Source organism: Manacus vitellinus, unplaced genomic scaffold (assembly GCF_001715985.3).
Source record: "Manacus vitellinus isolate BGI_N305 unplaced genomic scaffold, ASM171598v3 scaffold_39_pilon, whole genome shotgun sequence".
Classification (NCBI taxonomy): domain Eukaryota; kingdom Metazoa; phylum Chordata; class Aves; order Passeriformes; family Pipridae; genus Manacus; species Manacus vitellinus.
The window spans coordinates 4,614,451-4,631,907 of NW_021940534.1; the positions used below are offsets into that span (position 1 = coordinate 4,614,451).

A 17,457-nucleotide genomic window follows, 5' to 3' on the forward strand; every position below is an offset into this window, starting at 1 on the left:
TCCATCTGCGAAGTGGCACAGGGATGGTGCATGGAGGGGATTGAGACATCCTTCCTCATAAACTTGGACAGCAAGTATTTACTGCAAAAAGTGTTCTTTAGTCTTCAAACTAACCCTGCAGGCCTGGACTTCTCTCACTACATGCCTTTGACTTAAATATGAGTTAGTGAATTAGGTATACTTCAGTAAAGGACTCCTGAAGAACCAGTTGTCCCTGCTCTCTGTTTCCTCGCTGTGACTGCTGTAATCTTACTGTTGCCATCAGCAAGTAGTGAAACCTGTGCAATGGATGCTTTGCCCTAGTAGTTCGATAAGGATAACTCATAATTATTGCAGCAGCACAGAGGGAGGAAGTGTTCAATTCATGTATTAAGACTGGCTGTCCAACCACATTTTGCCTCATTTCTTCCCATCAGGATGGGCAATAATGCAGTTACACGTGTAATAGGAACATCATGGTACCAGACATGACACTTGAATCAGGGAGATTTCAGCTTTAACTGCAGAGGAAATCCTATTTAGTCTACTTGAGAGCTTGCTAGGTTTTCCTTTGTGTGTGTGTGTGCATGCTCTGAACTGGGCTATTGCAAATTGCTTGACCTGCTTATGCAGAGACTTCACACTCTTTTTATTATCGCTTCCTAAGTCTCTCTTTGTCTACGCTCCATTATATTTATCATAATTCTCCTCAGAAGTCTAGAGGAAGGATAGAAAGTGATGTACAAACCAGACACTATTTATATTTACTTGTTTAAGGATAGAACATGTTTGTGCTCCCTTTTTTTAATTATGTAACTATTTTAATTTTTTCCTTTCTTGCTGTGGTTCACCAAAAATTGGAATGCCTTGGAAATACCACATTACTCTTTCCTGTAATTAGGAAGCTGTTTGTCTACCAAGACACACATGTTTTGGGGCAGATCTGGGCTAAGGAATCAAGCTACAAAAATTCCATTTAGGAAATACAATATGATTCTGGATTCAGGGTAGTATTTTCAAACATCCATGTCATTTAAGAGCCTTTACTCAATTATAAAAAAAACCCTAATGCTACTCAGAGGACAATTCCTCTGAAATGTAAGAGATCTTCAGGGCACTGTGTGACTGCTGTGCTTGGCAACATGACCCTTAGAAATGTCTGCAAGGCACCCAGTGTTGGCCTCTCTGCTGACGCTGGTTCAAACACTGCTGCCAAAGCAGCTGCCCAAGACCCCCATCGCCCCCAGCCACCTTCACTAGTGCCAGGGCAGCGTTTACTGGGCACGTACCAGTGCCAGGTGGTGCATGACACGTGTTTGTTCACAGGTCCCAGGATGACAACATGAGCTGCCCGGAGAATTGGCCTCTGTCCCTCCTTGCCTGAGCCTGGCACCAGTCACGTTGCACGTCCCCCCTCCTCCAGCTGTTCTGCTACCTGCCTCTGAGACAATCATATCTGGATGGGCCAACTATTTCCCTGGGTTCTGCCCCTAACTTCCTTCAGCAGTAGGTTATGGGAGTTAGGGGTAGACAGCACAAGCACAGCTAATAAGAGAGGGCTTTTTCTGGCAGACTCGAGGTTGCCCACACCACTCTGCTGTTTAGTCTTTTCTCCTCTTTGCATTGACAGTGCCACATTCTCTTTGTCTGCCACATGTCATAACATGAACAGAAAAAAAAAGATGCTGGACATTAACACTATCATTAATCATTAATCTGCTAAGAATTTGGTTTTGAAGTATTTAATCAATGAATTCTGCTAATTTTCAGGGAATTAATCTTCTGCTAACACATTTTTATGATTCTAGACAATGCAGTTATTTGAACAAGAGAAGGGGACATTATGTATAAAGTATCATTAAGGAATACTTTTTTTCTGCATTGATTTTTTAAAATTTTCCTGGAATTATGCATTTACTAACTTAAAAAGGCAAGAACTTGTCTATTTTGCTTTCTGTTTCCAGAGTAACAACAATTAGTTGAACACTTTTTTGTTTTTTAATATTCAAACCACTTCAATGTGAGTAAAGAAACTGCCATTTTTTTCCTGTTCATTCATGAGGTTATGAAATTTGGATTCAGTCTAGCTTCCCTTGAAGCTGGTGGCAACGTATCTACTAACCTAACTTGGATCAGAGCCTCTAAATGGTATTTTGTCCCTTTAAAATATTACATGTTGAGGATCTACCAGCAAGTTTTTGGCTGATTTAAAGGAAGAGTTTCAGGAGAACATTTCAGGAAATAACCCTGAGTCACACTGCATTCTTTTTTAAATTAAATAAAGGCTCCAGCTAGTGTAGATTGCTGTGAAGATTTTTAGGAAAGCTAATCAAGCTATGCCCTTACTAACTTACAGTGGGATGCTCATCTATGTAAGTGCCACGTAAAATAGACTTTTTGGGATGACTGACTCTCTGTTTGGAACATCGTTCAGCATCTGGGTCTTTTTTCCCCATAGGTTTTTCATTCTTGCAGATTTACTGACTCTGATTTTAAAGAACTGTTTCTGCGGCTCTAGATGTTCTTGCAGACTTCCATGCTTATTTGCATTTATGATGCCCTTTATTATTTTTAATTATTATTAATGATGCATACACAGAATAGTTGAATGTTTATAAAAAACACCAAATGTACATCAAAACTAACCCAAATTAGCTGGCTTCAGGTTAAACGTCAGCAGAATCAGGACTTACGTTTCAGTATGTTCCTCTGCTCCAATTCTTCAGCAGTTGGCCTCTGGCTCAGTCGTCTGCGAAAAAAGTCTAAGATCAGTTTTTGGACCATATCACATTCTCCTCAGTTCTCTTTCTTGAAGAGTTATTTTGGGGCGTGAAAGGCAGAGCAGAAAGCACGGACACTGCTCCATTATGTAGTTGGTATGCCCCAACCATGCGTGACACAGACCATGCTTCGCTTTCGCATTTTCCTCTGTTTTCAACTCACGAAAGACAAAATACGTTATGTCATCTTAGGCATGACTCTCCCACCCCTACCCCAGGCAGAGCTGCTGAAAGCTAAGCCACACAGATGTCTTCACTTAATTTCCTTCCTTCCATGCCTGCTTCCTGACTCAGGCAAGTATTTCTAGCTAAGATCCAGCTAACCCTCTCGCTGCCCTCTCACCAGCCTCCTGACTGTGCCCCATTTGTTCAAACAGCATTTCAACACACAGACAGTCCACAGAAAAAACAAGGGACGGTTTGGCAGTGCTGAGGGCAGAACAATAGCAGTCCTCCTCCTCCTCCGCACACTCACTTCCCTCCTCTGCCTCCTCCTCTTGTGGCTTTTATTAAATCTTATTTTGAAGAATCAATGTGTCTTGCTAATCAACCTGTATATAATAAGGTCACTAAACCTACAATCTAATTACAAATGCAGACTCTGTACATAGGAATGATCTGAATATTCAGAATATAAAGCAAGCACAAAAGGGTCTTTGGAAAACAAAGTAAACCAGGGAGATGACATCAGAAGTCAGCACTGTTGGGCATCCTCATACTCTTATCCGAGTCAATGGGAGTTTTGTCAATGATGTCAGTGACAGTACAGAGCCTCCTCTTCCTTCAGACATGCTCATTCAGAGACATTCCCAACTTGAGGGCCCCAGTCTCTGCCAGCTGGACCATCAGTTTCCCTGTCATTTACTGGGTACTGATAGGAAAGGTGATAAGAACGCTGGCTGCATGGCTTTATCTTCTGCAGTGAATGCTTCCTCCAACCCAGGGCGCAGCAGCTCACTGAAATGGAGCTGTCTCTGCAAGGCTGGATGAGAGATATTTGACATTGGCTCCTCACAACACAGGGGCTGAGCTGCTGATGCAAACACATCCCCAACCTTCTCCAGAGCCACGAGCTCACGTGTGCCAGTTCAGTATCCCTGCCTTCACATCCTGCAGGTTGCACAGGGTTGAATGAAGCACAAGCAGTGGTTAGGAACCCATCCGCTAAACCCGCTGTTTGAAGGCAAAAGCACTACAGGCAGCTGATTTTACACAGTCTGAAGATTTCCACCAGTAGAAGTGATACCAGCCATACATCCTTTGGGAGCACATCACACCACAAAAACAAAGCAGGAGAACACAGTCCTATTCCAGTGCAGAATTCAAAGTCAGGAGTTTTGTCTCTTTCCCACCTTTTGTCTCTTTTACTATCTTTAAGATACAGTAGCTGTTGCTAATCAGAGACTTCACCTTAGGACTTTGAAGCAATTAAAACGACTTTATTTCTAGCAGCAGATGAGAACCAAAGAGAAAAAGTTGCTACTTTCATCCTCAGCATGTGTGTCTGCAGGAACTGTGTTAAGTTTTTAATCCCCTGCACCTTGATGCTTTTGAAATTTCGGAGGGATGTAAGGGATGGACTCCAGCTATCCAGTGTGTGGAAGGCTTCTATAGAAACAAACATCGCACAACAGGTAAAAAGAGAAATTGGTCTGAAGAAAATGCTCCCAAAAAGGTCCTCCTCTTTCCAAGAATACAGGGATTGAAGGACTCAGCTAACAGTTCTGTCATGAACAGTTCACACTGGAATGTTTTTAACAGAAGGCAGAAGTTTTATCTACCTACACAGGTGATTTGCAAAAAGGACCAAGTCTTCCATGTGTTTAGTGGGGTACCTGCCATGCAGTAGATGCATTTAAACTAAGCTTTCATTCCAGTGTGTCATGGCTTTCACACAAGCAGACAGAGATTTCCTCCAAGTTGTTGTTATATAACTTGTTGTTATATGCACCCTCTACTCCTGTGCTGCTCAGGACCTATAGATCATGGGATTCTTCCCCACACTGCCTGGTAGGGCCCCTAGTGAAAGCCAGCCAAGAATACCTGCGTTCTCCATCAATAGTCGAATTACTGTACAGAATCTATTATCCACCCTTTTCAGGCTGCAGAGTGGTCCTGCCTAAAGGATGACCTCCATTTTTAAGTGATGCACTTACACAGCAGAAAAAGCCATGACAGTTTGGATAGATTAATTCTGGAGATCTGAAGCTATCTGCATTCATGGGTTGTCAATCACTTTTGGGCTCTTATAATCCCAAGAACTTTTAATAGCAAGACTTAGGCAGTAGGAAAAGATAAGGTACCCTTGTAGTGGAACAAAATCATAACTACTCCTTACAGTGCAAGCAGGGAAGCACTGCTGGAGGATGAACAAGGTAACAAACAGAAGCTGTGGAGGTTCCTGGCCTCCAGTACTGGTGTCTGCTTTCATGTCCATGAAATGCTGTTACGTCCTCATTTCCATCATCCTTATAGTCTGACAACCTGCTCCTGATTCCCTTGTTTTAAGTCCCCCCTTGATAAGCTCCTCAAACAAACCCAACCCCTTCTCCCGCCCTTCCCTTCCAAGCTCTCACAATTAACTCTTTTCTTGGTCTCTTGCTCATTTAATTTGATTTCTTCTCATGCTATTACAGTGACTTCTGCCCCTAAACCACCTTGGGGCTTTACAAACAATTCCACCAGCTCTTCAGAACAGTGCCATTTTAGTTCTTATTTTGCCTCTTAATTTCTAGGTTTGTCAGATACTGAACTGCTGCTAACTTCTCAGTTAATCTTTGAAAATCTTGATATTTGTTACAGATACCTTAAATTAAGGAAAGTAGGCAGCTATTGCTTTATTACTATGGCTGCGAAGACATATTTATTTCACACCAAATTTCAGTACACCATCTCCAGAGCACCGCTCTGACCTTGGCAAACACCAGGTGTGATAGCTTCCCTTTTCTGCCTTCACTCCTGTGCTGCCCAGAATAAAAAATTGTTAATGAAGCCCACCTAGCTTGCAGAGGTTGATTTCAGCAGTTTGATTGCTGAATTGCTGCTGTGCCTTTTTTCATTTAACATCACAGGGGCTGCACAAGTCTGTCAAGAGGCCACAGGTCAGAAAAAAAGTGTCTCATTAGCAGCACAATCAGAATAAAGAGGAGAAAATGGAATGTGAGGAAGGCTCCTGGTGCCATGAAGGTTGCCTGGAAAAGAATGAATCTGCTCATGAAAACTAAGAATCAAATGGGAGGTGTTGCTGCTGTTGATCAGAAAGGTAACTCTGGCTGTTTCATCAAGCTAAGTGAGTGCAGGTGTCTAACCAAGAAACAGGCAAGACAGGCCTTAACAAGTAACCTTTAACAGCACTTTCTGTATTCAAAATCTCGTGTGGATATGCCTGACCCTCACTGGGCCACTTCTGCAGTTTTGCAATTTGCATCAGGCATTCAAAGGGACAGGAAAGCTTTTTACAATTTGTGCTTTGCAATGTATTGCCTGGTTAACACTTTATATGTTTTTGCAATATTGATAACAACTGTTTTGCAAATACACTGACAAAGGTTTTACTACAAAGAAACCTTCCCAAGATTTATGGTGACATAAAGAAAGCCTTGCTAGGCTTTCACTGAAAAAATAATATACAAATGAGATTGTCAGTGAAAAATAAAACAGTTTGCTCACATTTACAAACTTGACAGCAAACCAATTTTCTGAATTAATGCCCCGCATGATCAAATGCATCACACTCCCTGTACTAGACAAGAGGAGCTGAGCAGCTCTTCACAAGGACAATGTGTGGTGGGGCTTATTTTGCTGGGTGTTTTTATTTTTTTGTTTGTTTGTTCTTATGAATTTGCTCTGGGCTAGGTTGTTCATATTATAGTGGATGAGTAGGAGTTTAGGGGCAGGAGGGACAATTGTGCAAAATCAATTGCTGTAGACCTAAAATATTGGCTGATGGGGGTGTAATCTCTTCAGGGAGCAAGAGGAAAGGAAGGCAACATTTTCACTGATGGATGCTACTGTTTGGAGCCTGGCCAGAAAACTGAGAACTCAGAATGAAAAGTTTCTGGTCCATGTGGCAGTGTCCTGCAGGAGCAATTAAAGAAAAAACTGGCTGTACATTTCCCTGGGCACTACAAAACAGTTAAATGAAGTACTCAGTGATGCTTACCCTGCTCTGCATTGTGGCCATTCCCAGGGGGCTCTCAGGACAGCAGCCAACCAGCTGTAGGCCTTCAGGTCAGAGTTTTGCAACCCTTTTGTCTGGAAACACCTTTGAAGCAAGATGCTCCTGGCTGCCTAGGCTGTCCCCTACCAGAAGTCATGGATTTTCTCTCCCCGATCTCTTGTTTTGCTGTGGATGAGCTCTAAGAAAGAGCTGGTTAATGCCATCCACCTCATTGATATCCTGTGAACAAGATAATTCTGGATGTGTGTTTTCTGGGTACCAGGAATTCATCTTCTGCCCAGAGAACAAGAAAATTTAAGAGCCTAGTGTGGGGTCATCTGCAAGTATAATGGCTGGATATAATACTGGGCTTGCTGGAGAATGATTCCCCATATACTTACCAGGCTTATTAACTCTGAGTGTTTGCAGATACAAAAGGAAGAACCTAGCAGCTCTCCAGCACTTGAATGGTGACATCTGGTGTGTATGACCCAGGAACAGGACTGATGGGCAAGCAGGTCACCAGTGGTCACAACAGAGCACGCAGCAGCATGGTGAGGTGTCCAGAATATCCCCAAGACATCTGTGAGCCAAGCCATGATGCCACAGCTGTTCCTCATGACTTAAGTGACCCTGATGTAAAATAACTTCTGAGCACAGCGAGGCATAACCTCTTGAGCAACTCCTGAATTTGTTCTTTGGATACAAATCTCTTTTAATCAGCTGCAACTGGGCTCATACTATCCTAGAGATTGCTATAAGAGAGGAGTAAATCTGAGCTGGGCATGTGAGGATCCCAGCTGTTACAAAGAACTACTTGTCACATTGCTCTTTAGTTGGCATAAATGAGCATGACTGAACCCAGTAGAACTGCACTGATTTACATCAACTATATAATTAAACATGAGGAAAATTCAATTGGAGTAAAGAGTCTTAGTGTTGTCTAATTTACCTTGCCTTCCCCAATAATAATGCTGATAGCAAAGCAGTTTTGATGAAGTATAGGCTAGCAGGGGCTCTTTGCACTCCCATGCGAAGTACGGAATATTTAAAGAGAAAAATGGAGGAGAAGAAAATTTTGTATTTGCTTCTGCCAGTTAATTGTTATCAGAAAGTAGAAATGAACTACCTACCTCTTTTTCTTACATCACTGCTCAATGAGCAAAACATCATTGTAAACCTGGAGGTTCACTTTCTCTGAAGTATCAGCCCAGATATTGCCAGCCAGACTGTAAAGTCTACAGAGAACTATCATTCTCCTAAACAGGATTTATAAAATGGGATTAAACACAGTTTTATCAATGAATGAATGAACTGAAGGCATATTAAATAGAAAATCCATACGCAAAAAAGCAAGTGTAAGACTTTCACGCCAATAAAATTCCTGTACTAGTCTCCATTAAGATGTTTGCTAATCTGTAGGATATATCTCTTCCTTTAAGCTCTCTTTCCTGTGTGACAAGTCTCCTGGTACCAGTCATGATAACATGATTTATAACTCATTTTCCTGAGAAATTAGGGCAATAAAACCATAAGGAATGTTTGCCATGATTCAGTAATCATGTAATGACTGCTCTCCACTTCGCTGTTGACTTTAAATATTCAGCCCCTGGGAGATGGTGGTGCTTCCGCAGTTATAAAGAAGCCTGTGGTAATGACTAGAGCAGACCAAAGTGGGCAGAAACCTCTGTTCATCCCTGGGAAAATGGGTGAAGCACCACTGAGGCAGAGTTTAGAGGAGAAGTAGGTAGCCAGTTTTGGTAGGAAGTACTTGCTTTTGGTGAAAATCTAAAAAACTGCTAAGTATCAGTTGAAGATCTAAGTACCTTCTGATGGTGCCTTACTGGCAAGGTACTTCTTCTGTTTCAGTATCCCATTTTGTTCCCTGGACCGGACTGTCTGATCCAGGATAGCTACATCAGCCCCATATCCTGGAGGAGAGAAGCAATGTTTTTGCTCAGCGCTAGTGCACTGCAAGAAATACAGAACAGTCTGGAATGTGAGCCAACCAAATTACAGTTCCCGTAACACATCTGCAGTCATGTTTCCAGCTGGGCTCTACAGGAAAATCAGATTTACAACTAAAATTATTCAGACTTTAATTTAGGCTCTAAGCAGTCTTTTACTACCCCCCAAAATTATGCTTATCCCAGACTTGATTTTGTGTTGAGAAACAGCTTCAATATAGACTTTAAAGCTCTGATTAGTCTAGATTGCAGTGAGGATTTTTGGGAAAACTAATCAGCAAATTTTCTGCTTGCTTAAGCATCTGTGGATAGTGAAAAACATAACCAAGCTGGCCCTTTGTTTAAAACCCCAAAACTGACCAATTAGTTTTCCCATTCTTTAACCCACGTGCGTCCATTCTTGAGTTATGACTCAAATGATGCCACCTTTTCTGTTCCAGCTGACTGAAGGATTGATTTATTATGGTTTTGACTTATTCCTGGGAAAGTTACAAGCTCCCCAAGAAAGAACTATCTGTTCAGATTAGGTCTTCTGAGAAAAGAGAGTCGTATTCAAAATGTAGATTTTGACAATTCATTATGTCTGCATAAAGTCAAAATCTTGCCTGTCACATACAGAATATATTTCTTTAAAATACCAAAATAAAACAGAATCATCTTGGACCGTGAGCTCTGTATTTTATTAAAAGAAATAAAGGAATGACTAGATAGCCCTATAAGTCTGAGCAGAAACAGTGTGAATAATGACATATCCAAGTCATCAATCTTTCATTAGACCACTATCACAATGCAGACACCTGCATTTTCCCAAGGAATTAGTTAATTTCTTTTCTAAAGATAATGCCAAGCAGTGATAGACACACAAATTCAGATTTTGGCCCCCTTTTAAGCAATACTAACTGTGAAATGCCTACTGATATGTGGAACATCGCAAGATCATAAAGTTCATGTCTCACACCCCGAGCTTTAAAATGGAGCCTCCCCTGTTTCATTACTGTACTGTTCTATTAACATCAAACCTCTCAGCCAAATGCTGGATGCTCACATAAAATATGGTCATGCTAGTTTAAAGGATTTAAAAAAAAAAAAAAGGTTGAATAAAGATAGTTACACCACATAAGCCTTGCAGCATTACTTCTCAAATCTCTTATCCCTAGTCCCAAGAGCAAAATATCCAACAACTGCAGTAGGAAACAAAGAACAATCCTTTCTAGAAGAGGGAATTTACTATGTATCTAATTCAAGAATGTATTTTTGGAACAATAAAAATGGGATATTTTTGAGTACTAGAAATCCAGAGGGAAAAATGTACTAAATGCTGGTTGAAATTCTAAAGCATGCCAGAAAAAACAGATGGATGTTAGGACCCATTGTAATAAGGAAAAAAATGTTCTAAAATGTTAGCGATTGTCCTTCTGTTGTCTATACAGCATTGTGAGAAGACACTTGCTTCTCCAAATGCAATAATATTGAATCAAAAGCTGAATTTACAAAGCTAAAGGGATCATAATTCACAGTTCAAGGTCAATCCACAAATGACTTGAATAAAATGGCACCACAAAAATCAATCTGAGCTGAACAGATATGCTTGCTATCTACAGGCATTATTGTGCCTGGTTTGTTTTAAAATCTCTTCTCTCTATAGTAATGTAGTTTTATCTCTGTGAACAAACATACTTCCAGCAATGAGTCTTTAAAGATGTATTTTTGAAGGAAAGATGTAGATGCTAAATCTTAGGAACACTGTTTGCCTTACACCTTATATTAACTTACTTTTTTCTGGTTAAGTACAACATTCTTTTTCTCCAAACACTAGTTTTTGAAGGCTTCTTCTACCAACTTCTGCACTAACTCAGTTTTAAGGTGTAACCTTGTATTTGGAAGATCTGTAGGAGACCAGATCGCCATCAATATATTTAAAAAGGTGTCCTTGGTTTTCTGCTGCTGAAGGGCATCATGGACCATCCTATGGACTGTTCTGCCAAACATTAGACCTGAGGCAGGGGCCCAGACCCCTTCATCTCTCTGTCACCCAACCAAGCCAGCTGTGACTGGAGTTGTGACATCACTCCCTGGTGTTTTTAGCAACTTGGATTAAACAAATCTGGGACATTTCTCTAGTTTCCAGCATACAGGTGCTTCTTACCATAAAAGTTACACTCTTAAAAGCAGAGCCATCTCCAAGCAAGAGACAGGAGTGCAGAACCCCCTTCCCTCTTAGCATTTTGCTCGCTCCAACTCCAGGTGCTCAGGGAAGTTTTTGTGGTTGAGCATAGTTTGATACTGGAATAAAGCAGTTACTTCCTCTGTGTATATGGTGTGGCCCTGGGATGGAGAGAGGAAATGATGCTTCAGGTAGAAAGAAGTTCTGTGCGACCAGGGAAGAGGACACGAAAGGAGGCTGAGGGATGACAATGGGAGCATGGCCCCACTCCCTAGACCTCCTACAACCCTCCAAAGCCCCACTGATCTTTCCCATAACCACTCTCCTCTAAAGATCCTCTTTTGAGAAATCTGCTGCCACAAACTTAAATGTTACCTATGCTGAGAAGCAATCGCTGGTTCTGGGGAAGGGTTGAGGGCTGAAGCACATAATAGAAGAACTATCTTCCCTATATTTATTTAGCATGAAGATCAAACCTCCTGATGGGTCTTTGTGGACCACAGTGACTACATGGTGCTTATATGGACCATGGTGACTGGTGAAGTGCTGACACTTCTAGCACAGACAGAATGCAATCTATTTAATGAAAAGAAAAGCAGTACCTTATTTTCTTATACACATATATATGCATTAACACAACTGTAGTACTAAAATATCAAGCCAGAGACATTTAAAGCAAATAAACCAACTTTGTTTGGCAGTCCAAATAATCTCTGACCATTGTGGAAAATGTCAATCTAAAATGCAAAAAGTGGTTGGTTTCGGGGAAGGAGACCTGGGCAGGGTGCTTCACCAGCTTGCTTATGTCAATCTCAACACATACATGGTCAGCTTGATAAAGTCTCTTTTGTTGCTACAGACCACTCAAAGAACAGAGAGAGGAATTACCATAGAATGGTTTGGGTTGGAGGGGACCTTAAAAATCATCTGCTTCCAACCACCCTGCCATGGGCAGCAACACCTTTCACTAGACCAGGTTGCTCAAAACCCCATTCAACCTGGCCCTGAACACTTCCAGGGATGGGACATCCACCACCTCACTGGGCAACCTGTTCCAGTGTCTCACCACCTCCTCAGTAAAGAATTTCTTCCTAATATCTAATCTAAACCCACCCTCTGTCAGTTTGAAGCCATTCCCCCTTGTCCTGTCACTACTTGCCCTTGTCAAAAGTCCCTCTCCATCTCCCTTGCAGGCCCTCTTAAGGTACTGGAAGGCTGCTACAAGGACTCCCCAGAGCCTTTGCTTCTCCAGGATGAACAATCCCAACTCTCTCAGCCTGTATTACATATATCCCTTGACCATGTTACTTTGTTATAGACCATTTTTCCAGTGCCAGCATGAAGAAAGGCAAACGAACAATACTGCAGAAATAACATTCATCTCCAAATAGGCACTTTACATTGGTAATGTAAAAAAAAAAATCAACTTATCCACTTTCTCAGAAATGAATCAAAAGCTAAAATACTCAGTGACTCGGAACAGCCACAATACAGGAACTCCAAATAAAAGCTTTTATAACAGAAGTTGGCAGTGTTAGCAATTCAAAACCACGACAGTTTGTTTTCTAGGAGAAAAGATGCATAGGGAATAGCATGGTTCCCATACTTTGTCTTGTTACTGAAGTGGAAAATTCCTGGAAGTGAACAAATATGAGAGCTTTAAGAGTGTTTAACTATTTTGTGCCAGAGGGATTTCAGACCCCCCAGACTGTGGGATATCAGATCCCCAGACTTCATGAAAGGCAGGTGATAAATAGCAGTGACTTTCTGCAAAGGGCTGTGCCTAAAATTTTCACTTGAAGATTAAGAATTAGCACTGTCTGAAACATTTGTGACAAGCACTAAAATTGCTGGAAAATTGAGTTCCAGAAGGTCAGAAACTATCTGCAAGGTGAGGTCAAACTTAGTGAGTAGTTTCAGCTGAAAAAACAACTCACTAGACATACTTTACTTAAAAATAAGGATATTTGGAAAGCATTAAAAAATGGATTAGACAATATTTAATTCTGACCTGAAATTCTAGTTTTCAGTGTGTAATAAAAAATTAATGCCTCTACTTGCTATTTTTATTCAGTTTTCCCTACTCCACTTGTTAATTATTTTGTTCCATTTGAGTACCAAATGCAAAAAATCCCTTATTCCACCAACTCCAGTAAACACAACTCCCCTTGCAGTAACTACTATGGTAATTACAAGCAGAAATTTACTGAGGTGAGTTACAAGGAGAATTCTACCCCAGTGTTGCAAGCTTCAATGCAGACACTTCGCTCATTCCTTGCCATTTAATGATCACATCTGCATCTGTTATAACTGCTGATCATACCAGGTTTTTGTCTTACAATGTTGATTCTTTTGTATGTGCATCACTGATTGCATATTCTTACCTTTATAGAGAATGTCATGTTTCACCACCCTGTCCAGAGATTTGCTACTCATATAAATTCCCAGCCAGTGTGTATTTAACACCTTCATTGCCAGAGCCTCTATGCATTAACAAAGTTCAGAAATGGTTTTTTTAAAATCCTAGCATCTCATGGAACATCAATGGAAACATGCTGCACCAGAGACAGAAAATACTAAAGGTGTCTAGTTAAAAAAAAAAATTCCCTGGTTAAAATTAAAAAGCCCCTATGCCTCAAGAAACTGCACACTTGTTATTTTGACAAGATATTAGATATGATTTGCTCACAGTTATATCATCACCTTTAGGCTGAAATCTAGTGGCCTAAAAGCAAGACAAAATATTTTTTATTCAGGAGAATTCTTGTCCTATCTGCCTTTTCTTCAGTTGAAGATACTGAGAGGCATATAATTACCTGTAGGCTAAATTTGGACTATAAAGTGTTAATCTTTTTTTTTTTTCCTTGTTGCTTTGTATATATTTCCACAGCAAAACAAATGGAATGCTACAAAGAGGCTTATCACACCAAATAGGAAATTAGCAGCAGGAATCAATAACCTCCAAGGTAACAAAGTTCCTATTTCCAGGCAAATACTCTTAACTTCAAAATAAACAAAACTCTCCTCATGAACCAAAATACTTCCAGAGGGACATACAAACCCTGTGCTATGCTGATCAGGCTGCAGCCTTTCTCTTTGTCTTCTGCACAGTGTGACATCGGCTTTTTACATTTTCTCCCTGAAGTTTTGGGGGCTCAGTTAACCTACTACTGCAGTTCCTCCACTCTTAGTTTTCTGACTATTATTAGGCATCAGGTACCTGCACAAACAAATCCACAGTTCCACCTGACACTTTACCAATGTGAAAATCTGCTTCATTACCACATTCTAGTTGCTGGGGTGAAATCAGTATTCTTTTCATTATATTATTTCTTAACTAGAGGTGATGTTGAACTACATCATCGGGGGAGGAAATGCTTGATGGCATCTTCCATCTTCCTGACAAAAAACAGGAAAGAAAACTCTTCCTGGCCCTGTTGAACTAAAGAATGATTTCTCCTTTACACTTCAGACACTTCACTTCTTAAACATCATTGGAAAGTGTTGTAGATGTCTTCCCTGTGACATTTCACATGAAGGTGTTATCAAAATCCATATTTTTGCAATTGTTTGCCCCCTAAAGAAACACTGCCTTACATTGGTGACTTTTTTTTTGAGCTCCTTACTGGTCTGAATAGTTGACGCAGCTGGCATTCAGACAGAAAGGCTGAAGAGAATTAATATTTAAAATACTTTGCTCTCAAGATGAGCAAAGTATTTTTGTTCATGGCTGCTGACATACCATAGGAGAAGCCTGGATTTCCCTGCAGGGCACTCAAATGCCAAGACTGTGAAATACCTCTGTCCTGGGCATTCAGTGCCCTGATTTTGTGGCATACACTTGCTTTTTGCATATCCAGCTGCAATGATGGCAAGGATACAGGGCTTAAAAAATGGCAGCAAAGAGAATCAGCAGAGTCACCCTGTCAAAAATCCCTTCGAAGCATTTATTGATGATGTACGAAGTGTTCATAAAACTGGGAACTGCACCTACTGCAATGAGAAGCTGCAGATTAGTAGTAAAACAGGCTGGCTAGCATGGCCTGGGCAAACAGACACAGTGCCTGCTCAACTTCATTTTTTGGTTTAAAACTAATTTCTCATGTATTCAAACTGAGTTGAAGCAAAAGAATACACCCTTTCAGCCCCTCCTAGCCCCCACTGGCCACAGACATGTCGACTTGTGTTTTGCTTTACAAGCATACTGAATTTACATCTGTACCTTATAGTTTATTGGGTGTTAAGCCTACTCTCATGACTGGAAATTATCTGGTGCTAATAACAACTTTGCTCTGCTGAGACCAGCTAATGAACTCCAGCTGCTAAGGAAGGGGGGTGGGGGCAAAATGTCTCGTAACTGCTACACTCTGGCAGCTTTTCAAACTCCAATAAGCAGTGTTTTTAGCAAAATGTGCATCAAATACATGCTTCCACCCCATTTTCTTCCTTAGAGCCATCAGAATAATTGCTGTACAATGCACTACTGGAGATCATTGCTGCTGTATAGATACCAGACAGCACCACTGCAAGTTGTCTGGGATGTTTGCGAGAGGACCAAGATCCCACTTCCCCAAACTGAGAAAAAAATAATAAATTGCTGTTTCTGGATTCACCCACAGATAGAAAGTTTTGAAGGTAGATCTTAAGGTTCTGCTTCAGATAGCTAGAAAGGGAGAAAAGAGCTATACAAGGGCGCAAGGAAACTGAAACCTCTCAGAAGTGAAACTGGGACTCTGTTTTTTTTGTTTTTTGCTAAGGCAGAGGTGGACCGAGGCAATGCAGAGGTGCATGGCTGAGGGAAATGCATGTTGAGGGAAGCTGGGTGTCTGGAGTTGATTTCCATGTGAATGCAGAATGTCTGCGAGATGTTCTTGTTTAGAAATTGAGTCCTGGTAATTTTTTCCATAGAGTACCACACGAGGAGTTTGGTCTCAAGGGCTAATCCCATATTCTCTTGGGACTGAAGTAAGCTAGAGATTTTTATGGTCTACATGTCATAGACAGGCATTTGTCAAAGCTTGTGACCTGGCTAAATTGTCTGTGCTGGCACAGCCATTGTGCAATAACCCAAAGTAGGAGACATTCATCAAACATTGCATCAGAATAGCTTTATGAAAATATTCACCTTAGACTGGGGGGAGTGAAGGGAGTCATGATCTGGGAAATCGGAGACAGAACTTGGCCACTCTGCAGTGCCAAAGGCACACACACACACAAAAAAATCAGTCATACACTTCAAAAGGCTAATACATATTGACTTTGTCAGCTCTTTTGATAATTTGCACTATCACAGACTGGTGGAGGTTGGCAGGGATCTCTGGGATCTCCAGGGATCTCTGGAGGTCATCTGGTCCAACCCCCCTGCTCAAGCAGGGCCACCTGGAGCCAAGACCATGTACAAAAGACTTTTTGAATATGTCCAAGGAGAGAAACTCCACAACCTCCCTGGGCAACCTGTGGCAGTGCTTGGTCACCCTCACAGGGAAAACAATTTTTCCTGATGTTCAGGAAACATCATGTTCCTGTGTTTCAGTTTGTGCCTGTTGCTTCTGATCCTGAGGATAGCCTGGCTCTGTCCCTTTTGTACCCTTCCTTCAGGTATTTATGCACATTGATAAGATCCCCTGAGCCTTTTCTTATCTAGGCTCAACAGTCCCAGCTCTGTCAGCCTTTCCCCATAGAAGAGGCCCTTTGTTGGACTTTCTCACATATGCACATATCTCTTTTCTACAGAGTAGCCAGAAGTGGACACAGCACTCCAGATGTGGCCTCACCCATGCCCAGTAGCCATGCCCAGAGCGAAAAGATTACATCCCTTGACCTGCTGGCAATACATTTTCTAATGCAGACCAGGATACCACTAGCCCTGTTTTTTACCCCACCAGGCCAAGTTGCTGGCTCATGTCCATCAGGACCCCCAGATCCTTTTCTCTCAAGATGCTCTACAGCTGGTTGGCCCCCAGCATATACTGGTGCATAGGGTTGTTCCCTTCTAGGTGCAGGACTTAGCACTTGCCTTTGCTGAACTTCATGAGACTTCTGTTAGCCCATTTTTCCAGCTTGTCAAGGTCCCTCTGGATGGCAGCACAATCTTCTGGTGCATCACCCACTCCTCCCAGCTTGGTGTCATCAGCAAGTTTGCTGAAGATACACTCTGCCCATCACTCAGATCATTAATGAATGATGTTAAAGAGGAATGGACCCAGTACTGACCCTGTGGGGTACATTGCTAATTACTGGAGTCCAACTAGACTTTGTGCCATTCAACATCAGCCTCTGGGACCAGCCATTCAGAGTTTTCAATCCATTTGCCCATCCAGCCCATACTTGGACAAGTGAGGAATCTTATGGGAGACAACGTTGAAAGGCTCACTGAAGATTACACAGACATTATCTACTGCTCCCCCC

General features: G+C 41.5%; 1 protein-coding gene across 1 annotated transcript in view; it reads right to left on the minus strand.

Moving 5' to 3' along the window:
- Positions 1-17,457, minus strand: part of PHACTR1 (phosphatase and actin regulator 1) — an 80,223-nt gene that overhangs the window by 22,002 nt on the left and 40,764 nt on the right. The window contains exon 7 of the mRNA XM_008922294.3: positions 2,673-2,728. Within this exon, the coding sequence (XP_008920542.1) occupies positions 2,673-2,728 (56 nt within the window). The remainder of the gene's footprint in view (positions 1-2,672; positions 2,729-17,457) is intronic.